At 38.8% G+C, this 25,553-nt stretch overlaps 1 protein-coding gene across 1 annotated transcript in view; it reads left to right on the forward strand.

Moving 5' to 3' along the window:
• Pla2g4a (phospholipase A2 group IVA) overlaps nucleotides 1-25,553 on the forward strand; it is a 140,717-nt gene that overhangs the window by 94,130 nt on the left and 21,034 nt on the right. The window contains exons 9-15 of the mRNA XM_059280570.1: nucleotides 3,980-4,202; nucleotides 5,197-5,311; nucleotides 11,345-11,482; nucleotides 11,571-11,663; nucleotides 15,639-15,710; nucleotides 19,082-19,324; nucleotides 25,234-25,418. Of these exons, the coding sequence (XP_059136553.1) occupies nucleotides 3,980-4,202; nucleotides 5,197-5,311; nucleotides 11,345-11,482; nucleotides 11,571-11,663; nucleotides 15,639-15,710; nucleotides 19,082-19,324; nucleotides 25,234-25,418 (1,069 nt within the window). The remainder of the gene's footprint in view (nucleotides 1-3,979; nucleotides 4,203-5,196; nucleotides 5,312-11,344; nucleotides 11,483-11,570; nucleotides 11,664-15,638; nucleotides 15,711-19,081; nucleotides 19,325-25,233; nucleotides 25,419-25,553) is intronic.

Genomic DNA, 25,553 nt, shown 5'->3' on the forward strand with positions numbered 1-25,553 from the left:
GAAATCAAAGTCTCTCCATGTCTATAGACAATGGTGATAGTGCCCCTTCTATTAAATTGGCTAACATAAAATTTGAGAATGAAAATGTTCACTAGCTTGGAGCATTCCTAGAATAATGTGGAGGGTCTTCTCAAGTTATCCAGAATCTTAATTGAGAAGGAGAACTACCTTGGCACATTCTTGAGTACAAAGAGTCTAAATGTACATACTTACAGGTTCTAATTCAGCAAGTCCAAGGGGCTGGGCACTAACACTTTGAAATCTGTACTGTGGGCTATAGGATTTGAAGATAGGGACTGAATTTAGTATTCATTTTCATCCTGGAATAGTATAGCATTGAAAAATTTTACATTTAAATGCATTTATGTAGAAATAATGAGGTATCTTATATTAATAAGTTGAAAATTATAATTAAGTACTTACAGACCCTTATGTAAGTAAATATAAGACCATTTCATTCATTGATTTATAGAAGTTCTGCCAAAGACACTCTGTTTTAGAAACCTGATTGGTATAACTGGGATATAAAATGGAGACTTATTTGTGGAATTATCACTTGGAGTTATATATGTGAGTTTCAGGTAGTCTTATATGCAGAAAACTAGTTATATTTTCTTCTGGGTCAAACCAAGGAGACAGAAAGCCATTTAATCTTCAAGAACTGCATAGAAAACTAGTTGCCTATTATTCTATTTTTAGCTACCACTAGAGCAAAACCTCAAATCCAAGTAGACACAATGATATCATGGAAAGGATATCCAACTCACCCTTGTGAGGAGTATGTGTTCATAAGGGTTGAACAACAAAGACCATTAACTCGATGCCAAGAAACGAGTCTAGGTTGTTATGTTTTGTTTTTGTAAATTGGAGATTAAATTGCCAAGCCAAGTGCTTCCTGAGAAAAAATGAAAAGTAGACATAGAGTGAAATTGAATGATCTTTCTTCACCTGTTGGAGGATAGAAACAGAGGATATAAGGTAGCCATTCTTCTTGCGATCAGAAGAGTGGTAGGCTCACATCTGTATACATTGTGTTCCTTTGAAAAGGTCTATCTCTGATTATAGACACTGTCTGAGATTTTAAGCAACCTCTTAATAACTAAGGAAGAGTTTTTTCTTGCAGCAGGGATGGATGAATGTTGGGAGAGATACAAGGAAGAATGTGAGCCTTTAGATCTTGCTAGTGGCAAGCCTTTGGGAAGAGTATTTGTTACAGTTCATATTGATTCATCCAAAATTCAGCTAAATATAGATGAAGAAGTTGTACTGCAATGTAAATAGAATTTGGATAATTATATCTGTCTGTGCATAGAAAGAATGACAGCGTCCAGTGGCAGAATGACCACATCAAATCCCTTTCACTTGGCCTTAACAGAAAAAAAATCACTCTGTGACTCAACTGATCTCTGATGTGAAGTTTTGCTTTCTTTGTTCACGTTGTTCATTCTCTCTCATTCAGAAAAAGACTTAATGTTCCTTGCAATAAAATAGACTAAATTGGATACATCGAATATTTGAATGAAAGGAAGGAGAAATTTAGTTTGAAGTAAGAAAATGGATGCTGTAATGTATAGCCTTCATGGGCATGTGACACAACTTTAGAGCTAAGCTTTCTAGAATTCAAAAACATGCAATCTATGTGAAGTTAAATAATATACATTGCAATAAGCTATGAAGGTGGAAGTAGAATTATCCTTAGTGATTTAGATAATACTTTAATAAGTTACAGGCAGTGGAAGGAGAATTATCCTGAGTAATTTGTGTTGACTTCTTGGTTTGGTTTGGTTTGATTTGGTTTGGTGTTGTGGATTAAACTCAGGGCCTCATACATGCTTTCCAAGTGTTCTACCACAGAGCTAAATCCTCAACCATTCTTGGTAATAAAACAAAGAATTTCCTTGTAAAACTCTCATAAAGAATGAGCTATATTCTGGATATTTTAAAAGCTGAGCACATGAGAGTCTCTAAAGATTGTTTTATTTTCAGTTATTCTCATGACCTTAAATATAAACACCTGTAGCTACATATGCATTTATTAAAGCTTAACAGGGTCTAGAAAATTCGGTCTTTGTTTATGTGCATGAATCGTGATGTAGACTTTTAGACAGTTATCCAAGCAGACAGAGACTGTATCTTTCAAGTACTCTGTGCTGTATTTTTATAGTTATTTGATGATTGTACTAACCAGAGTTCCTGGTAAGCTTTTAATGGGTTAAATGTACCAGGTGTTAGCTGACAATTATAAATTCAGTTGGTATGATCAAAACATTTAAGTAGTTTTTCTTTTTTGTTGTTAAGCATATATTCTGTTTGTGATTCTTTCATTCTCCATTCATATTTTTTTCAATCTACTATTTTTTTCAACTTGTTTTTAAGAAACTCTGAATCCGAAAGTACATTCTCATTCATTATGTAGTGAGAATGATTTTTTAGTAAGGACTAAAATCCTGTAGTTTAAAATAATAAAGCCTACATGTTCAAAGCTTTACAGTAGTTTTAGCAGTTCATGACTAGTATAAGCTACATAGTGAGATTATAGTGAGGTCATAAAACAAAACAAACCGAGTGTGGTGATGTATGTCTTTAATCCCAGCACTTGGGAACTAGAGGCAGGTGGATCTCTGAGTTTGAGGACAGCCTGGTCTACAGAGTGGTTCCAGGATAGCAAGAGCTACATAATAGACCCTGAAGAAACAAAACAAGACAAACCAAAAAAACCAAAACAAATCAATGAAAAAAATAATAAAGCTTACAAAAGATAGGGCATGTTTTAAATTCTAATTCTTTTTTTATTGATTATATGGGCCTATTATTTACTTTACTGATTCCTCTTTAAAACAAAACAAAACAAAACAAAAAAAAACCCAGAGTATTTGCAAGCCATTACGAATCTTTAAGACAAGAGCTAGGAACATTTAACCAGAATAGTGCCTAAAACAAAACAGGTCTCAGTAAGAGTTAGGCTTGCTTTCCTAAAGAGAAAAATAAGCCATGATGATACGCATGTAGATGAAAACATGCCATTTTATGGATTTGTTTGGGTAGAATATAGAGTATCTTTCCTTGTATTTTATTCTGTCCATGCAGTAAGCTGTTGCGTATGCCAGGTTATCTACCAAGACTGAAAATGATAACAATGAAAGTTTATTTTTCTTGAAGCAGGTCAGAATTTGTTAATGGAGACAGATAAGTAAAGGATCTCTCTATAGGATCTCTACAGTACTAGAGATTTTGGTTCATAGCAAGGAGACCAGGAACAGAATGTTTTTTATCTGGATAATAAATTCCAGGCTCATGGCGATTTTTGTTGACACTCAAAGTGGCCACATATCTGGTGACCAACAGGCTTCATCAGCCAGGAAGGCCTTATTCTTTTCTAGGGTGTTTGACTCAAGTTCATATCCTTAAAAATTCAGAGCTCTACTTTGGGCAAAGTTTTGGGTTTTAACCAGTTGGCCAATGCACAATTTTTAAAAGAGACAAAACAACAACAACAAAAAAAATTAAGGAAAAAAGGAAGAAAGAAAGAAAAACATTCGTCATGAATTCCGTGCATCCACAGTTGTGCACAACCCCATTTCTCCATGTAGATCAGCATCATGGAAAGTGAGATTATCTGGTTCCTGACTGCTTTTACATCCAGAAAGGTCAGTTTACACATGACTCAAAAGTGTTGTCATCCATGTCCAGTAAGTATGACAGACTAGTGGAGGGTAGTCTGGCCATGCTTCCCTGACAATTGTGAGAACTCTCCTTTCCTCTTGTAGATTCATTCTCTCCTAATTTGCTGCCATCAGAGACCAGGACATTTCTGATTGATATCTTTGTTTCTTAAATAAATTAATGCTTTCAACCAGATGGAAAAGTTAGCCAAATATATTCACCATTCTTTATCTTGTGCTGGAGAGTGCCTCCTTTCCTTGGAGACTTCTATGGAATGCCCTTTATCTTTACTAATGATGTTTTGAATTATTTACAGGTACATGTCAACCTTGTACTCTCACCCTGATTTTCCAGAAAAAGGCCCAGAGGAGATTAATGAAGAGCTAATGAAAAACGTTAGCCACAACCCTCTCTTACTTCTCACACCACAAAAAATTAAGAGATATGTTGATTCTTTATGGAAGAAGAAAAGTTCTGGCCAACCTGTTACCTTTACTGACATCTTTGGGATGTTAATAGGAGAAACACTAATTCAAAACGTAAGTCATGGTCAAATTATAATCCTTTCAACTGTAGTAGGCAATGTAGATTAATTATGTCTGGCATTAGAACAGGTACAAGACATTTTGTACAGTCTACTCCACTCAACTTATTTCTTCAACTGTGTATGTGCTGAACACATATGCCCTGCCAGATGATAGGCTTCTTCCCTTCAAACGAGTGCTTATCAACTAATTCAAACTACTGTCAGTTTGACATGTGTGAAAGAACTTTTATATTTTCCTTTCGAAAAGTCAAATTTTCACTGTCCATTCCCCCCACGAATAGTACTCTCTTTAGGTGAAATGGTGAATACGAGTACTATTAAAAATAGAAAGAGAGGAGATTTTTCTCTCCTCAGCAGATAGGAGCATGCACTACTCTTGCAGAGGATCTGGGTTCAATTCCCATCATCAATGTCTGGCAGCTCTCAACAGTGTATAACTCCAGCTTCTGGAAGATTCAACACCCCTGGCCTCTGTGAGCACCTGCACTCACACTCACATGTCCACACGCAGACAGATGTACATAATGCATCTTTTAGAATAATAAAGAAAGGTGGCAGAGGAATGATCATAATCTTTGCCTGGTAAGAGTCTAACAAGGAAGTGAACCACAGGAACCAAATGTCCTTGCTGCTTCACCGCAGGGAGACATTTCATCTGAAGATAAAGCAAGGCAGACATGACAGCCTGTGCCAGGGACTCCAGCTGAGAATCAGTTCCCAGCACTGCAGCTGCCACATCTCCCTCCACGTCAAATGTTGATACCGTCTCCAGAGATTTGATGGTTTGACACAACAGATGACTTTTTCTGCAGAGCTTTGTTTTTGTTGTCTATTTGAGACCAGAGACTTCCAGAAATAATAGGACTTAATTTTATTATAAACATTCAACTAGTTTGCTTGAACATATTATTCAAATAGCTTTTATCTATATCCGTGTCTATCTTTTTTAAACCATTTCGTTCTTTTTTGTGTGCGCATGTGGATAGAGAATGAACACGACCTTGAGTAGTTTGAAGGAAAAGGTCGATGCAGCTCGGTGCCCCTTGCCTCTCTTCACCTGCCTCCACGTCAAACCTGATGTGTCAGAGCTGATGTTTGCTGGTATGTTGTCCCATTGATCAGAACATCCCTTAAAATGGAGACTTCTAACGATTTTCCTAGTGTAAAAAGTCATAAGCAATTTTGGTTGCTAATTATAATACGTTTCTGTAACTCAAGGCAGTTTGAAAATGTAAAAATAAGCTGGATAATTTTTCTGGTTGGAAAGGGAATTCCATAAGACTGTACGTAGTACCTGTTCATTTAGATCAGTAAGGTGGTACTACATGGTGAAAGCAGTCAGTTGCTAAGTGGTCCATTTTCTGCTGACTGATGACAATAGGGTGCCTGGTGTTTTTAAGTCATGTTTATACTTGTGGCTGAAAGACAAAATGCCTTATTTTTAATAAATAAAGTTGCACTTGTTTCTTTTACGGCTTCAGTTCTCAGGTGCTGTAGAAGGACATTGTGTTTCTGTGGGATCCCAGCCCCAGTCACATACAACTCAGGGATGTCATTGTCTGTTTTTAGAGACACACAACTCAGTAACTTCATTCACATTGAGCTCTTAAAAAATCACCATGGATTAGCAGATGTAAACCCATAGTCCCTTTGTAATCTACCTCTCTTTTTACCTTGGCTAAATACTCTCACGCAAGAATTCTTAATAGTTTATAAACAGTGATTTGTTCACTAATATATAAGTATTTATTAGTGATATGGACTAAAATGTCTCTTGTGCTTATGGTTTCCAGGAAGCGCTAGTCACATTTGTTATTTTAATCCACTTTTAGTGGAATCTAGGGAGGTAAGTATTTTTAACTTTGATTCACAGAAGAGAGTAAAATCTCAGGGACACGGTGTGATTGGTATAGTCAGTGAGCGTGGTCCACAGCAGAACTGAAACCTGACCTTGGAAAGCCTTTGTTCTTTTAATAACTTCATATTGGTTTATGTGATTACTGACCTGGTCAGATGCACTTTTGTCGGCTCTCCGGGTTACCCCTCTCCCTTGCTACATACAGCATATGGTTCTTGTCTGCATGAGCTTGTCAGTTGTTTGGGAAGCACAAGGAGTACATGGGGTACACAGACACACATGTAGGCATAACATACACACACATAAAATGATAAATCTCTTAATTTTTTTAATTTACAGTAAGAATTAAAGAAATGGAGAAAAAAGTCAGCTCTCTTTGGGTGAATTGCCATCAGCATCGTGTAACCTGTATCCCTGTACCTCTTTGTCATGTTTTGACAAATGCATGCCATCAAATATAGAAAGCACTTCACTCGCAAGCCACAATTAAATTTTGATACATTTTTAAGAAATTAGAGTGTTCTATGAAAGATGGCATAAGACAAATCACTCTTTAAGATCTTAAAGATGGTTAGAATTTTGTATATAAAGGTGAACTTAATTACTGGGCTATCAAGAGAGAGAGGGAGGCATACATTAGGAGTAAACACTATACTCAGCAGCAACAAGGGCCATAGCTTTGACCAGAGTGTGGTTTGTACTGGAGACGTGAGACTTCATTATAATAAATAAGTGCTGTGATGAATTTGTACCTTCCTCTAGCTATTCTTTTGGGGAAACTTGTAATTCTGGGGACTGGCTGATACTTAGCACTAGCATTCTAGTCAGATCTCAGGACTGGAGAAATCATCTTTTATCCCATAAGCACTGAGATAAGTCAGAAGAGCATGAGAGTTTAATTGGCAAGCCTTGGCTTTTATGTTGAAATTTCTCCGTCATATCATTTAATCTCTCTGATACTTATTTTCTTCACTATTTTAAATATTATTATCCATTACTTTTACCATGTGGAGGAAGTTATGACAATTCCTGATTTATGCATAAAACTGATGGTTGTAGAAACATAAGTATTATTATTGTCACAATTACTATAGCCTTTTTCATATTGGCAACTGTTTTTTTCTGAGCTTTTAGTTGATAGCCATTGACAAGGAAAAAATTAACTAAAATATGAGTAAGTAGTTTTTCTGGAGGCTAATGGCCAAGGTTCCTTTTCAGTTGTAGATCTCGGGTCTGAATGGGTCTAATCGGAAATCTGACTCTATGAGATGCTACACACCATTGACCTTCACTGTTAAGCCTCCGTGATAAGGAAGGTCAAGTTGTGTCTTCCATTAGCTGTGGGAATCTTGTACCCAGATAAGACATTCTGAGTTGCATATCATGACTGTTCAAGTAGTTTTACTTGAGTAATTAGAAAAGAAAAACATAGAAAGAAGAAAAAGTGAAAATATTTCTTTATTGCTTGAACATATCTTTTTAACATAACAGAAAGGCTGAAACAGTCAGTGAATTATTTTCTAGAATGCCAAAGAACACAATCAGCTAATAGAAGTTTTATCAACAATTCTGCTTCATAAATACCAGAGACTGTTTTACTTCCAGACTCTTGGAACAGCTTTAGACGATTTTTTTCTTTGGAAAGTTTTCAACAAATGAACATTAGTGTTTAAACCATTTAATGTTCTGGCTCTTCCACCCTCTTACATTGCTGAGAAGATTTAAAAGTGTATTTAAGATTTTCCGAAGGTGGATAACTTACATGTGCTGAGGATGACTTATGGTTATGGACTAGGCATAATGATAAATTAATCAGTTTTGAGACAGGATCTTGATATGTATCTCATGTTTCCTGCCTTCAATCCCAAGTTGTTAGGATTATAGATGTATATTACCATTCCTTGTTTTATGCTAATTTTTGTGATAGAAACCATAGTTCCGAAATTTATTGCCTTTCCTCCCCAAAAGCATAATCTCACTGAAGACACAAAACTAAAACCTGGACAAATTAATAACGTACATCTAAAATATAATTATTGGCTGAAGTATGTAGATATGACATAGGATAATACTGTATAGCTTTAGTATAGTCATAAAAATATTTTACAGGGGTGATTGAAATAGGATTCAAGTTGGACTTGGGGGTAAAAGCTATCTTTGAATAGGAACAGCATGGACATGTTTAGAAAAGAGCCAAAAGTCTGTCCTGGGGAGTCACTAACATTCCTGCTCACTCCGTTGGGGAGCCTGGGACTAACGCACATGCTGGTGTAGACTGTGTCCATGAGAAAGACTTCAGTGCTGAGTTAAGAACAGTTATATCTCCAGCTGCCTTTGTTTTATGATAATGGGAAATAGTTATTGCTCTGGAGCTGGGCAGTTAAATTACTGGGCTAGTGTTTTTGCAAAAAAGTCCTTTGGTGAGGGGCTGGAGAGATGGCTAACCAGTTAAAGAACACTTGCTGCTCTTGCAGACCTGGGTTGGGTTCCCAGCATCCACATGGTGACTTACAACCATCTTTACTTCCTGTTCCAGAGGATCCTGTGTCTTCTTCTGACCTCTGGAAGCACAAGGAGTACATGGGGTACACAGACACACATGTAGGCATAACATACACACACATAAAATGATAAATCTCTTAATTTTTAAAAAAAAATGTTTTTTAAGCTTAAGTCGGATAGACAAGAAGGGAAAGATGTTAGAAGCAGGAACTTTTATTTCCAAGTTCAACTTGAGTCACTGTGAAGAAATCATGAGACCAGGGAGGTGCTTTTCAAGAAAGAGGCAAGAAGATAGATGCTCAAGGACATTACCTCATGATGACAGATTTCATGGAGTCCAACAGAGTTTTCAGGAATCGTTGAATCAGCCAATCAATAGAACATTTATCTGGGCTGTGATAGTGTAGTTTCCCAAAATAGTTAAGGTGGAGAGGAGGGAAGGTGACGAGGTTTTTTTTTTTCTCTCTCTCAGACAAGGGTAGTGGGAGGTGATGATGGAGCATCCGTGTGTAGTGCTGAACAGGAAGTGGGGAATGAGCGAGTGCGGATGCAGGAGAGAGGCTGAAATTGAAATGTATGAGTCAACAGCTGGAGGGTTGGAGCTGAATAACAGGAGGAGGCCTTCAGCAAGGAGCGGAGGGTAGATCTGAGCTTTTGAAAATGTCTGTCATCACAGTGTATAAGCCAGCAGCAGCAATTACGCAGGGATCAATCAAAATGAAAGGGGCGGGAGTTAGTTCCCAAGACAGTGTTAGAAATTAGAACACTGGCACAGGAGTTTCTCAGCTAGCCTCTGCTTCACTGCAAGTCGTTCCTCACCAATACCACATTCCTCAGTCTAAAACAGGCCTCTTTCAGATGGAGCATCCTTAGATGTACCATTCAGCTTGGATTTGAATGAGCCACAATATGTCATCGCAATTATGATTTTACAACTTCCTTTTTGAAAGGCGAGTGTTCTCCTCCCTTGAGAAAACAGTACATATGAAGCATAATCCTTTGTCTAAAACGATGACAGCACACTTCTTGGACATTCAAACGTTTTTAGACTTGGAAGTTAAAATTATGCTCATAATTGATGTAGTTCAGTATCCCCCTTGAGTCTAACAGTCAAACAGCTTGGTATTTCTCCAATAGGTGGTGTCAACATTCTCAATTGACGGGGATAACAAGAGTGCCCCTTACCCCGCATTGAGTTCAGATCAAGCTTTACCACAAAACAATCACAGGAAGGCTAATGGGTTGTGTAGTTGTTTGTACTGTGGTTGTTGAATAATAAATGTATTTGGGACATATCGTTTCAGAAAAGTAAACAGAAAAATAGGGATAGCAGATGATTTGGAGTTGAGAAGGGAGTTGGGGTTTTATAAAGAATCTCTAACAAAGACTTCAAACTCAATGTTAAGAGAAGCCGTGTAATTGTAGAAGGGAGCAACAAGTAGAGGACCCTATGGAAATGGCCTTGACTTCCCAGGAACAGCAAGAGGGCTTGCATGGTGAGGGTGGACTAATCCGATGTGTAATAGAAAATTTGACATGGGATTGTTTGAAGCGAGCAGATGGAGGCTAGCTGCCTTTCAATTCACAGGGTGAGAAGGCAGGAGGAGGCTTTCAACTGATAGTGTGGTGTTCTGACATTTCTGTTTTCCCAAGTTGATTTTGACCCCAGTGTATGGGAATAGGGGTGGGAGGTGGGAATGCAGAGGGAAGGAGAGAGGGTTGAGACATCTTAGGAAGTCACTGTGGAGATCCAGGGAGAGGATGCCGTACCCTGTGTAGTACGGTGATGATGCCTGTGGTGATGATGGCATGTCTGATGATAGACCCTACAGCACTGGACTTTTCAGGTGTGAGCTGTTATGTCAAGGGAGGCCATCATAAACGAGAGCTGAAGGAAGAATGGTGCTGTGAACAGTGGCGCTAAGAAAGGGAGCCAAAGGAGTGGTAGCTGGGAAAGCCAAAGTCAGAACCCAGACATTCTTCTTGGAGTTACTAAAACGTAGATCAGTGTTAGACACGGTGATGGCATGGGCAGACCCCAAACATCACTGTGGCTGCTATTAAACGAACTATTAAAATGTTCATGGCTTCCCCTCCACTTCCTCCATTTCTCCATTCACTGGGGCCTTAATCTTACAAACCGCATGCTGATTTTATTCACCTTGTTAAGACCTGAGAAGACAGGTGACGTGTTCAGGTTATGAGCACAGTTCATGAGCCACGGCCCAGGGTTGGTCCCAGACTGCCCGGCACCAGTGCTGCTGTGCCCTGTCCCTTACTGTTCCCATCTCGATGGACTGCTAAGAAATCAGACTAACATCTTGTGCATTACGGTTGGGACTTTAGAAGAGATGATTAACAGAAAAAAAGTTAGGTAAAGATACAGAAAATACTTCTTCCCCATTTTGTTGAGGGTTTGATTCATCATAAAGAATTTAATTTCTTTCATTTCCTTAATTGATTTTTATGTCTGAGAATTTTTCAGTTTACAGTCTTAAACTTAAGATGGACTATGCAGAAGATGTCTAAGTTTTTATATGGAAAAAAAAAGCATTCATTTTGTACCAATTAGAATGATCTTCTTACATTGTCTTTTTCATCTTTTTTTTCCTCAACCACCACATGGTATCGTATATGTAGTAGACATTAGTTAATGTTTTTATTATCTAGCGTAATGAGTGAAGTTAATCATGGTGCTGTTTGAATTATTAATTATGTGTGTCTCTGTATCATTTTCCTATTAATAAAGGGTCTTATTTCTAAAATGATTTTAGATTGGGTTGAATTTAGTCCATATGAGATTGGCATGGCAAAATATGGTACCTTTATGGCTCCTGACCTATTTGGAAGCAAGTTTTTTATGGGAACGGTTGTGAAAAAATACGAAGAGAACCCCTTGCATTTCTTAATGGGTAAGTAATAATCAAAAGCACTCTCTCTCTCTCTCTCATTTTAAACATGGATGCATTTTAAACTCTTCTCTGTTTCTCCTTTCTTCAGGTGTCTGGGGCAGTGCCTTTTCCATACTGTTCAACAGAGTCCTGGGAGTTTCTGGGTCACAAAACAAAGGCTCTACAATGGAGGAGGAATTAGGTATTGGAAAAGACTTGCATTTATGAAAAGCTATGCTGAAAATCAACTACACTCATAAACAGCACATACATATGTGGAGAATATGAAATCTTCCTAAGGAGTTTAATTCTCAATTTATCAGTAGCTTTGTTGAAACTAATCTAAGTGTTTCCTAAAAATCGTGTCCAAATTATTTAAGTACTATTATGACATTGCAGTTGGGAAATTTACAAAGACCACTCACTGTTCTTACGAATAGTTTGTACCAGGGCGTCTCCTGTTCTTTTTCTTGCTATATTTCTAAACATTATTTTTGTTAATGAATACTCCTTTTTAGGACAATAAAGGTAGCCTTTTAAAGACTAGGTTCATTAAAACATGAACACAGATTTTTTAAGGATGAATTCATCTATATAGGGCTAACTTACTAGAGTTTTGTTAGTCTATCCTATAACACAAATTCAGTTTTTTTTTAAAGTAGATAAAGTAAGTCATGTCTTCTAATCCAAAACTAATGGTTTTCATGACATCTAATTCATGCTGTAATAATTTAAAAACATGTTTTATAAATCTTGAAAAAGTAGACTAACTCTATGAGGACTAGTTCTTTATAGTCATCATTAGATGAGTACTGTAGGAATATATTTTCCTGAACGAATACATTTGACTTTTAAAAAAAGTAGAGCATGTATTCATGACTTGCCCAAAGTCTTGCGATCTGCATCTAGTAAGCACTATGTTTTGATGGACTGTGGGAAAAAGCCGTAGAATGCTGAATTAGAATTTTTGGGTCAAGGATGCAGTTCTGTTGGTAAAGTGCTTGTTAGCCTGCGAAGTCCTGGATTTGATCCCTAGAGACATAAACCAGGCGTGGTGGCACAAGTTTGTAATCCTAGTACTCAGGAGATGATGACCGAAGGGTGAGAAGTTCAAGGTCATCCCTGGTTACATCTCATGGTTAGAGAACTCCTTGGGATACATGAAGTCCTGTCTCAGAAACAAAACAAACTAACAAACAATAATGAATGAATGCATTGGAGGGCCAGTGTATCAGAGACCAGGGCTACCAGTCAATTACATACTATATATTTTTTTCCTGTCCATGTCATATCACAGGTCTGTTTGGGAACACAGAATAAAAACAATGGATTTTTTGAACGCTCAATTCGTTTTAAGAATATGTTTACATGAAAAGCTTACTGTGCTATATTTTTTCTGATATGTGGCCTTTGGAGATCATGGACAATGACAATCGACATAATGAAGTTCTATATGCATAAGAGAAAGTAATATTTACATGGCCTGGAGTGCCGCACATGTCGTTCTGAGTACTGTTTCTCCTGAGAGACTTGATTTCAGTTGTTAATAGTTACATGCAGTGTGCAAAAACTCATTGATCTTCTCTTTAGGAGTACTATTTGTTCACTTGGATCATTCTTAAGAAAGCGTTGGAAAATTAATTTTGTTATTTCATTAGAACCAACTATTGCTAACTAGACATTAAAAACAAACAGAAAGGCCACTTGTTTCTTGTGGTACTTGCTGTCATCCAAGCACCCCTCCAGTAAGGAGATGGTACTGTGGGTACCATCTGGAGTCTGAGGTGGTCTTCAATGCAGAGTCACAATCTCTTCATGGTTAAAACATAATCGAATTCTACAAGGATGAAGGACTGGGAGGTAGCTCAGTGGTAGAGCACTTGTCTGGTGTTTACAGGGTCCTGGGTTTGATCCCCAACACTGTAACAACAACCTCAACAAATAGAGATTACCCAGCCAGGGTAGAAGGCTGTAAGACTGAACCAAACCTGGGCTTCATAGGAAGAACTGAATTAGCCTGGGCTAAAGTATAGGATGAGGTCATCCTGCTTGGTTTATTTTAATAGTAGCATCCCAGGTGGATGCCCTGTTCCCAACCTTAGTTTTGTGGAAGTCACTCAGTCTTTTCTGAGTCACTCGGTCTTTTCTGAATTACGTGAAGATTTTGAAAAAGAGAAAGGAAAGCAGAGAGGAAGCCCACGCTGGGTGGCCTGTTTCCTGTGTTCCTTCTCCACTGAATAATCCTGATAACTCAGGTTAATTATTTTTTTTTCTCCCAAGGCAGGAAGAGAATGGGGCTGAAGTTACACATCAGAAGGTGGGCGAGACAGTGGCTCCAGGCCAAGGAAAAGGGAGACATTTACAGCACATGGTGCTGAGAAGTCTCCCTGGAGAAGTCCCCTCCCTCGAGGCCAGCAGTCTGGCCGCTGGCTGTTCTGTGTCAGACTGAGGGCAAGGGATATTGTGTACTTGGGCTCCGCTGGTCAGCAGGAGGCATGTCACCGCAGATTATGTAAGGGTTTCCAGAAATGAAACCGAAGAGGTGACTGAAGGGACTCAGGACTTCTGGGGACTGCTTCTTCTTTTGACTGACTGAGGTCTCCCTCTTAAGGGGCACCCAGGGAGGGTTTGTTACCAGTTCTTTCAGTCTCTTACCTTAACAAAGACTTTAAGGTAGACTGGACCATAGTTAGATAACCTTAAATGAAATCATTTGTTTTCTCAAAGAGGTTTATATGTGTGTGATTTTGCTTCTAAAAAGAGCTGTTGTAAAGATAGAAAATAAGAGTTCAGATTCAACCATTTATGCCCTGAAAACGTCCTTATAAAGAAGACAATGGGATTTTCTTAAATTAACGTACCAAATGCAGCCAAAGTAGAGCAAAACCAAAACAACAGTGACAGATAAAAGGAAATGCTTAAGGATAGAAAAGAACATACACGCTGTGACAAAGCCACCAGAAGTATGACATCTGGAACGGATCTTTTCTTACTCTGCCCATCCACTGTATGACAGAATTACTGCTGTCACAGTTATAATATGAAAAGAACAGTCACATTAGATTTTGAGTACTTTATTTTATTGAATTTTGTATCTATAACTAATGCCATTAAAAATAAAGTTTTGAGCTCCCAGGAATTTACTAACTTTTCTGTTACACAACCTTCTATGCACTTGTCCTTTATGTGAGTGTAACAAACATCTGGAGAGAAGTAAGGGGAAGCCACATGCCGCACCTCTGCTTTTCTGGACTTACAGCTTACCAAATGGTTCTGTGAATGAAATTTCTAAATTCGGAACTAGTGCCTTGAAATTGAAAAAAGAAAAGCCATCTTTTCTATTTGCTACCAAAGAGGAAGAAAAACGTCACACTGGGGATAGTTCAGATGAATCGGCCAGAAGTCTGATTTTTCTGCAAATGGTGATCACAGAAACAATGGCCAGGGTCCACAAATGAGAGGCATTTCCCCTGGGAAAAGAGTGGCTAATGATGACACTAGATTTTGCTGCTGTCTTTGTGCCCCTCAGTTCTCACGCTGGCCTTAGTATGTTTTGAAGGGAACACACAATTCTTGACGTACTGAACATCAACAGATGTTTTTCAGTGTTGGCAGAAACCAGAGGTTAGTTAAAGTGAGTGCACTTTCTTCATGTTCTGGAGACTATTGTAGATCACTTGTAGATTTGGGTGTTGTCCTTTATCCACCTTCAGAAACACTAGTTAAAGTTGTAATCAAGCAGTTATTACTATTAAAATTAAGATGAACTCATAAAAACCCTTCCTTAAGACTAGGCATGGACAAATTTACACTAATTAATTTTTGTTTGCTGAGGTATTTGGCGACCCAGTGGTAAGTTTTTAAGAACTGGCGAATCCCATGAGTCTCCATTTACAACACTGATGTAAAGTTCCATGTAGACACAGCAGTCCTCCTTGTGTAGTTTTGCTCAGATTATTTCTTTATAGTTAAAAAAGGAAAGGCGACCTAGTCTCACCACACAGCCCTGGTTGGCTTAGTCAAGCAGGCTGGCCTTGAACTCACAGAAATCTGCCTGCCTCTGCCTCTTGAGTGCTGGAATTAAAGGCCTGCGCCCCCACTCCCTCATCTCCGTAGTTAATTTAGTTGTGCATTGTGATCCCTGAGATGCCTCAATGGTTTTGTCTTCTTCCCCCAGAGAATATTACGGCAAAGCACATTGTGAGTAATGACAGTTCTGACAGTGATGATGAGGCCCAAGCACCCAAAGGTAAGAGAGCGAAAGCGTCCCTTCGGATTGTGAGCAGAGAGGGGAGAGTGTTGTCCAAGCCCTCTCTGCGTGCCAATGATGTTCTGAGTCCTGAAGTGTCAGTATGGAGGCTGTCCCGTGGGAGACAGGACTATTGCGTAGAACCTAAGAGCCGAGGCATTAGAAGCACATCTTTTTCTTTCTTTTAAAGCCTCAAACATATTTGCAAGACAACAGATGAACCTGTCGGAGATGGTGGTAATACTGAATTCTGTTCTAGCCAGATTAGTGAGCTGGACATCTTAGTGTGGAATGTGGGATTGGGGAGTACATTCAATTTGCTTTAAAATGAATGAAAATGTTGTTATTTAAATTGTCATTGAGTCATCTGAAAGGTTTGACTGTCAACACATTCTTTCGTTTCTGTCATGGTTAGTAACTCAATTCCAAGGAAAAATGCTGTGGTGAAGTGTGTTGAAATTATCAAGACTTGTTGCTCACTTGACCTGCCAGTATCAAGGATTCCTTGTGCTTTGGGACAATGCAGCTAGATCTCAGTTTGGTGTGGGTCAGAATAGTTAGCAGCACATTTGGGATGAGGGTGAAGGTGAGGATCAGAGATACCTGTTGCAATGTGGTATTTGTTAGTGTAGAAAAATGTAGAGATTGTATATGTTGACAGCAATTTTCCAACAAAATGGTTCGTAGTAATGTACTTAATAGTACAAAAGTAAACACACAAGAACAAAACATGAAAAACAACAGCTAAGCATTTAGAACTAGAAGAGTCTTTTGCCATTTGAATGTGACTGTCTAGACTTGAGAAAGCAGAAAACTGCTTTGTCCAAAGCCATGAATTCTCCCAGGCATGGTATGCATGTGGGGACGGCTTGTTTTCTACCCTTTCCAATTATCACTAAAAAGAGAGATTCTTTTTTCATAGCCGGCGTGCTGTTATTTCTTCACAGGATGAGTTTATGCAAGACAGAGTGCAGTTGCCTCACCACAGGATGTAGTTGCACATGGCCATGGCATGGGCAGGAGTGCGCTGTGGCTTGTGAATACTAAAAGCACCCTTCTTCCCTGGGGCATCTCAGCTTTGAGGAGCGCTGAGCCCAGCTAGGTTTCAGTACTGGTTTGCTCATGGCCCAGCAGCCCTGCTTATTAATAAGCTGGAGTCCTGGAAAGACCCCCCACCCTGCAAGAAATAAGTCTAAATTCTAAAGTCATCATTTAAAAGTTTAAATTTTACATTTCATTAGTTGTTCAGACTTGCATTTTGATCTTTTTTTTTCTTATAAAGGACAACGTTTAATTGTGGTGGCTCTCTGACAGCTTAGAGGTGCAGTCCATTGGGTTTGTTTTGAATGAAGGAAACAAGCGAGTGTGAAGGGCACACATGCCGTATGGTTAGCACTTTGAGAATTAGTTAGTGAGGACTATGAAGTAGACGTAGCTGTTTGTTACTTAGTGAGGAAAACGCCCTAGAAGGCCAGAAAATTTAGTCACTGCTCAGCACTCGCTGGTTTTTGAGGCTGAGAAGTTCAAGAACTTTGAATTTGCTGTTTTCGTTTTAGTTTCATTTTAACTTAGAGGTTGGTCTCGTGAATATATTTTTTATTAGTTCTCACTGTGCCTTTTAAATAAATACTTTGAGAGCCGTTTTAGGTTCCCTGAAAGATGGAACAGATAAGCCATTTTGCTGAAATCTCCTGCCCCATCTTTCCCAGGCAAGGTCCCCCACTATGACTTGTCCCATCTGAGCAGTGCCCCTGTTACAACTGATGACTTCTAGTGACATGTCACAGTCTCTGTTTCCATGAGAGTTCCCTCTGGGGTTGTGCCCTCTATGGAGGATGGTTGTGAGAAGTCTTTAGCACAATGGTGTCACATGGGGTAGTTTTACAGCTCTCAAAATCTTCTCTCCTCTACCTAACCATCCCTCTGTCAACTGAGGAAAACTAATTACTTTGCTGTCTCCATAGTTTCATCTTTTCTGGAATGGTGCATCATTGGAAGCATGATGCCTGCATCCTTTCCTTCATTTCTTTCCCTCTATAATAAGTACTTAAGTTACCTCTTTGTCTGTTTATGGCTTTCTGTATTGCCTATATTTATTGGAAATTACAGAAGCTGAATGTAGACACTCATCTCTCCAAACACACACAGGGGACTAGAGAATTGGCTCATTAGTTAAAAGCACTTGACTCTTGTGGCGACTACCAACCATCTATAACTCCAGTTCCAAGGGATCTGACGCCCTCTTTTGGTCTTATCAAGCAATACGTATGCACTGTGCACCGACATTTGTGCAGGCAAAACACTGTAAGAATTAAAACAAAAATAAAACCAAACACCTCAACACACAGAGTTTTATGTAAGCCTGTATACTTATTCACAGAGATTCTGGAAGTCAGAACAGAAGGGGTTTGAGCAGGGGTTCTTTCATTTTGATGTGAGTGGGTAATGCTGATAGTTTAGTTAAGCTGTAGCTGGCCGCGGTGAGGCTTTCTGTTTGTAGCTAGATTGTAAAGCCAGGCACTTCTCTGAGAACTTCACACTGAGATCCAAGTCACATTAATCCTTGAACAATTTTACGAGGTTTCCTAATGAGGAAATGAAGGAGGGGAAGGGCTCATAGCTAGCACCAACTGAAGAGAGGATGGGAACACAGATAGTGAGCAGTTCCCAGGAGTTATCGTGGGCACAGGTTTCAGAGGGGAAAGTCATCTGTGATTGCTTCTTTGGACCACCGGTGACTTTAGAAACACTTTATATCGTTTGTTTAAATTACAGGGCTTTAAATCCCCAGACTTTATAAGCAAGGATGAAGTAACGGGTGGTACGATCAGTGCATGAGCGTGTTTATCTATCAGCAGTCATTTGGTGGGTCTTTCTGCTGTCCCTGCTAACTTTGGTGATCCTTGGATGTTTATGAAGCAGGATATGGACACTTAGGAAAAATTAGGAAACATAGATGGTAGTATTAAGTAATTCAGGCTCTCTTTCTCTCTCTCTCTCTCTCTCTCTCTCTCTCTCTCTCTCTCTCTGTGTGTGTGTGCGTGTGTGTGCGTGCGTGCGCGCGTGGTGTGTTGGATGGAGAAGAGCTAGGGAGAGGGAGATAGAAAATTAAATGTATATGAAAAATCTAAATAGACCAAGAGGCATCAGTGAAGAATATAGAATGACATTGTATGTAGATAAAAGGTAACTATGAACACTTGAAAAGTGACTGGGCACTTGTTTTATGCAAATAAACATATTGGATCAAAGCCCTAGAGCCTTAGTTTTAATTTGGTGATTAATCAAATTAAGTTAACAACAACAACAGAACACCCTACATATTGGCATACGTGTACAAATTCGGCACGTGCTGTGTTCCTTCACCTCAGGCACAGAGAACGAAGAGGCCGAAAGAGAGTACCAAAATGACAACCAAGCAAGCTGGGTCCATCGGATGCTGATGGCCTTGGTGAGTGACTCAGCTTTGTTCAATACCCGAGAAGGCCGCGCAGGGAAGGTGCACAACTTCATGTTGGGCTTGAATCTCAACACGTCCTATCCACTGTCTCCTTTGAGAGACCTCACCCCCCAGGATTCCTTCGATGACGATGAACTCGATGCAGCCGTAGCAGGTACGCGCCAAAGCGGGAGCCTGGGGGAGCTAATTTAGCACATCTTGATTCTGTGTTGGGGAGAAGCATTTTAATGCCCCTTAACATTTATTTAGACTCAATTTTAAGAACATTGACTTGCGAGGGACATTCATTTTGTTTTGTTTTGTTTTATTTTTGAAGAAAAATACATTGGCTAGGAAATGGCCTAGTCATGTTACTATAGAAAATGTTCTCTGAACTACCACAAACCTTCTTTGTTTTGTTGGTCAGGGTTCACTTACAGACAACCGGAAACCTCTACCGTGATAATTACAATGCATGTAAAGTAGGGAAGAGGTTGCTTACAGAATAGTTCCAAGGATTAGAGAAGCAGGCCCAGGGCTTCCAAGAGTGACTCCAAAAACACCAGAACCATTCCCCAAACGCCCCCACAACCGTGCCTGGCAGTGGAAAGAGAAGAAACACAGCTATGGCTCATTTCCTCTTTCCTTTCCCGTGGGCGGGCCTCTTTGGAAAAGGCCAGGTCTCCACGGATGGAGCTTTGAGGACATGGTGTAGGTGCGCTAGGCCTGGCGCCCTCTTGTGGTGGAGAGGAGCATGCAGCACAGGGGTTGGAATGGACCATGGGGACAGGGAAACTGTCACTCCAGTTTTCAGAAAGATTAGGAAACCTGGGGAAGTTGCCCGGGAAGAATCTAGTCACTTTTAGAATTGTCATTAACCAAATGCCCAAGAATAGTAACCTTTACTCTTCAGTGCCCTGCATCATAGATGATGTGTTACATTTGCTTATGTAATGAATAATATGTAACACATCCTTTTCTGTGGTGAGTTTAAATCTTTTCTCTATCACACCATCATTTCTCCTTAGTTGTCCAAACGTCATTTCTCAATCATTCCGTCTTAGGTCATTGCCAAGATGCTGTAAAACTTCAGATATTTGAAACAACACAACCTCCCAAAACTTTCCCATTTCCCTGTGTTCATCATTCCTACAAAATATTTTTGAAGCTACAATAGGTTTCTGATTTTGTTATTGTTTTCTAATTGGTGTTTGACTTTAAGAGGAACAAACACTGCATTTTGTATTGTGTGTATGACCTTAAGCTCTAGGACAGGAGTTACTTTTAATTATGCATTTATAATTCCAGTTATTAGATATATATTATTATTTATTTATTTATATAGATATATAATTATTCTATTTATATTAGCTGTAATAAATGTCTACTTGTGGTAAAGTAAATTCACCTGAACTAAGAAGGTGTTAAAACATCCAATTGGTGGCATTATTTTTTCTCGTGTTGTGGCACATGATTGTACTTCTTGACCTCCCTATGGTGAGTGTGTGGAACCTTGTGCTTTATGATGACTGCCGATTAGGTTTGAGCATATTATACTCATAGCGTTTAGATCTATTTAAAGAACCTTCAGTGATTTAACTTTCTCGACAAGGATTATCAAAGAAAAGAATTGTATTATCTTTGTCCCAAATTGCTCAGCAAATCTGAGCTTGAGCCACAGGTCTGAGTCCGGCCTCTAAGTCTTCCCCTCTACAAATCATCCCTGTGGTTTTGTTAGTCATTGTTTTGCTGATGTAAGAATGGAAGTTTTCTTGGTGCATACTTTGTTTCATTTCTTTTTCATTATCATTTTGCCAACACAATTCCTCTGGGGTTTGAGTAGCACAGGTGTTCTAACCAGCTTACCAGCTCACTCCACACTTTAAGAACTTCCTGGCAGTTCTGTAGTATTTAATATGAATTCGTTTGGCAGTGTTAGGACTGCAAGACAAAACAAAGAATCCCCAGTTAAAATTTTAATATTAAACAATACATTTGCGTGTATATAAATAACACAAAACATTTACTGCATATAAAGACTACATAATCATTTGTTTGCTTATGTGAAATGCAGATTAAAGTTGGTCATCCTGTATTTTTATTAGCCAGATTTGGTGACAGTTGGAATTACACCTTTTTATTGCTCACCCTGCCTGAACAGTTGTTCAGAATCTTCACCTGGTTTCTTTCCTTCATTCCTTTCTGCATTCATACAGAGTTTAGAAGCACTCGTGATTGCTTGGTCCTCAAGATTCACTAGGCAACATGTTAAATATAATCAGTGCCTTCATGAAGACCTTAATGAAGACCTTAAAAACACCTTAATGGCCTTTTCCCCAAGAGCTGCTTCATGGAAGGATTGCTGTATTTTGGCTATAATAACACTAATAGGAAAGAGAAAATCAGCCATCCTGCTCCTGCGGGTGTTGTAGGTCAATGGAAGTATTGCTGTATAGTGGCCAGGCTGGGATTTTCCCCTAGCCATGAGGTTTGAATCGCTGTATATATCACCTTGATGCATTTGTTTCCTCTGAAAAAAAAAAGATTTACTAGCCATTAAAAGAATAAAAAGAGCATAAGGAACTATATGTCAATCATCCTAAAATATACATCGTATGCACTAAATATTTGTCGTTGCAACTCGATTTTAGAGATTTTAATTTTTTATTATTTATTTGTGTGTAGGTATGTGTGTCTATTTTTTTTTAAATGTGCCCAAAGAGGTGAGAGAGGTGTCAGCTCCCTGAAGCTGGAGCTCCAGTTGTGAATTTCCTGATGTGGGTGCTGGGAACAAAACTTGGGTCCTTTGCAAGAACAATATGTTCTAACCTAAAGTTGTTTCATGTGAATGACTTTTGGGAAAAGGTTTATTCTTAAATCTCAGTAAACTTTACATTAAAATTATTTTTTACATATTTCATATTTACTCGAATGAAATAGGGAAAAATTCCAATCATTTCAATAACAAATTCATGCACATTTATTGTTTAGATACGACCATTGCTAAACATAATTGCATATTAGACTGAATTAACTAAGTTTATTAGTGCTTTTCTGGATGGGAGCTTTACAAAAATAAGTTCTATCTCCTTCTAGTTGTTTACAAGTTCTAAAAAAATCCTGTGTTTAATGTGGAAGTCAAAAGGTTTATCGCAAACCATAATCATTTTTTTCAAAAGATGTTATTAAAATTCCTATTTATGGGCAGATGAGATGGCTCAGTGCCTAAAGGCACTTGATGTCTTGTCTGACAACCTAAATTAAATCCCCAAGACCCACATGATAGAGAGAACCAACTCCCTCAAGGTTGTCCTTAACCTTCATATGTGGGCCATATGCATGACCTCTTCTCCCCCACATGGAGAAGTAAGTAACTATAATAAACAGTAAAACAAAACCCCAAAGAACCTTATGCATTGTACAACTGAAATGGCACAATTAAGATAATGATTATGACTATATCCCTTTTAATTGTACACATCTTCCATGCAAAAGAAGAAAAGGTAAAGGCTTTTGTCCAGTCTACATGTTAATGTTGGGAGAAGCTTATACTTTATTCTATGGCAATTCTGCTCATAAAATTAAAATTGGAGTGTCTTAAATAGTAGGAAATGAGAAAAAGTGAAGTATTTTGTACCTGTGACCTCAGCTTTCAGGTATTTGAAACAAGATAAATTATAAAATAATAAAAAACCCATTAATAGGTTACTGTAAAATAGTTAAATGTCTGTAGAAACAAATTTTGGAGGAGCTATTCTTTAGTCACATGACTTCTTTCCTGTTTACTTTGTGTTTATAGTGTTTACTGTGACACACTATCTGGAATGCGAAGTTGACATGAGTTAATTCAAGCCAGAGTTCAGAATACAGATATCCAAATATTTGTCTGTTGTAATTTGAATCTGTGTGCTGGATTCCTCCGATACAACTGAACTCTTAAGTCAGTGGTTCTCAACCTATGGGTCACAATGCCTTTGGGGGTTGAATGACCCTTCCACAGGGGTCACCTATCAGCTTTCCTACACATCAGATATTTACATTATGATTTATAACAGTAGCAAAATTATAGTTATACAGTAGCAACAAAAATAATTTTATGGTTGGAGGTCACGACCACATGAAACTGCTTTAAAGGGTCGCAGCATTAGGAAGGTTTAAGGAGCTGTTACAGGCTTATAACAGTGTTGTTTGTACACTTGCCAGAGAACCAGATTAACTCACTCACAGGCTTGGGGAGTTGGTGTGCTTTCAATCATGGGAGGATGTTTGCCCATTGTAGCATGAGGCAAACTTTCTACATTTTAGTAGATGTCACCTGATAAATTGGCCCTAAAGTATGCCTTCAAAATCTGACACCTCTCCCTCATAACATGCTGAGATAGCCTACTGAGTTAACATGTTACTCTGAGGGCTAAAGACATATTTTCAAAACAGATTGACATCTGAAACTCAGCCAGGCCTTTTATTAGTTGGGTATCTTGAACAATTAGATGGCATAATCCGTATTTTGCTATAAAATAGAAATGAATGGTAGCTGTTGGAAAGCTGCATGATGGGATTAAGTGGCCGTTCACACAAACTGCTGTTACTCTCAGGCATGGTAAGGAGAATAGGAACGTGCTGTCTACTTGGTAGTTACTGTAGATGTTTAGTCCTGACTTTCTTAAATCTGTTTGATCATGGAAGTCTTAATTTGTGTATGGGACAGATACTGATATTTCACAAACTTATACGGATGGCTACACAATAAAAACTCAGTTTGTCTGGAACCAGGACAGTGGTGTTCAGCCTCATGCCAGTTTGGAACTCATCCACATCTGAGCATCCCCTCAAAGGCCATCTTGGGATTAAGAAAGGAAAGGCAGAGACAGCTAGTTTCCTGATCTGTTTTGACGAATCTCTTAGCTAAAATTAAAAAAGAAAACCCTGGGTTTGCAAAGCCAAGGGAAACACCTTATGAATTCTTGTGCTTTATTGTATTAGAAAAAATTACCGCATTTAAACAAATGCTATCATTAAAAAATTTTAATGTCAGTTTGTTTAATCACGATTAAATGTTATTGGTGTGTTTTCATAGAGCTAGAAGGTATTCATGGGTGATTTCTATGCATTGTAGTGGCTGCTTTCTTGAGCTGTTCATTTCAAATGCTGTCGGTGTTTTTGGTTGTATGCCTTAGTTTTGACTTCCATATTGTCAGTTCTTCAGGGTAGGTGTTCTGAAACTATTAAATAGATAATTTGAGAAATGAAGGGGGTGGTTTTCAAGTTCTAAACTCCTTTGGTTAGGTGGTTCTGTGTTGTTATTCTTGTTCTGGATTAAGGATGCCTTCTCAGAATTCTCTCCCCTAATCCTGGGAACACATCGATGCTCACTCTTCACCATGTTGTCCTCTGTTCCTTCTGCCACAGCGATCCTCGCTGCACTGACTTGTCAGTGATTTACTCACTTGGCAGTAGACCCATAGTATCTATTATAGTTTACCTGGCTTGTTCAGGGCCCAGAATTGTGCCTGAATGGGGCGACCCAACTCATGTTTATGGGGTGTGAGGTTTGGTCTTTTATCTTGGACGCTCATCCCTTAGGATAATCGGCACTCAGCCCAGAGAGAGGCAGATGAATCTGTTCGGACTCTGGCTCTTCCCAGTTGTTTCATTTTCTAGATGACTTGTAGTTGGTTTCACCCACCATTTCTAAATGTTCTCTCCTTTGCTTCTCTTCTGCAAACGTTAGACAAGATGATGTCTGAAGAAACGTTTTCAGATCAGTAAAGACCCCGTGATGGGAGATAGTGGTACTAAAGACACTGTGGCTAGTGTCAATACTAGGGCCTGAACTAGTTCTTTTTCCCTTGGCATCTTGCTTGATAATTGTTCTTGTTCTGGTACCACAGATAAAGAACTAAGACTTAAAGTTATTAATTTAGCTACCCTTGCCAGAGTTAAATCCACACCTGATTCTAACAAAACTAGGGGGCCCAAACCACATGGAATTCTGTCTCTCAAATTTATAATAAACATTTATGTTTCTAAACTAAGGGCAGATGACTATTTCATTTATTCTTGTCTTGCCTTTGCTTTTTAAAGATCCAGATGAATTTGAACGAATATATGAACCACTAGATGTCAAAAGTAAAAAGATTCATGTTGTAGACAGCGGGCTCACTTTTAACCTGCCGTATCCCTTGATTCTACGACCTCAGAGAGGTGTGGATCTCATCATCTCCTTTGACTTCTCTGCAAGGCCAAGTGACACAAGCCCTCCTTTCAAGGTAAGGAGACTTTGGTAAGGAGAATAGGAGCATGCCCAAGGAAGGGTGCAGCCCACAGTGAGATGGGTCTCCCTATATCCATTAAGAATCAAGACAATGCCCCTATGCCAACCTGATCTGGACAATCATTCAATT

This window comes from Peromyscus eremicus, chromosome 15 (assembly GCF_949786415.1).
Source record: "Peromyscus eremicus chromosome 15, PerEre_H2_v1, whole genome shotgun sequence".
NCBI classification, from domain to species: Eukaryota; Metazoa; Chordata; class Mammalia; order Rodentia; family Cricetidae; genus Peromyscus; species Peromyscus eremicus.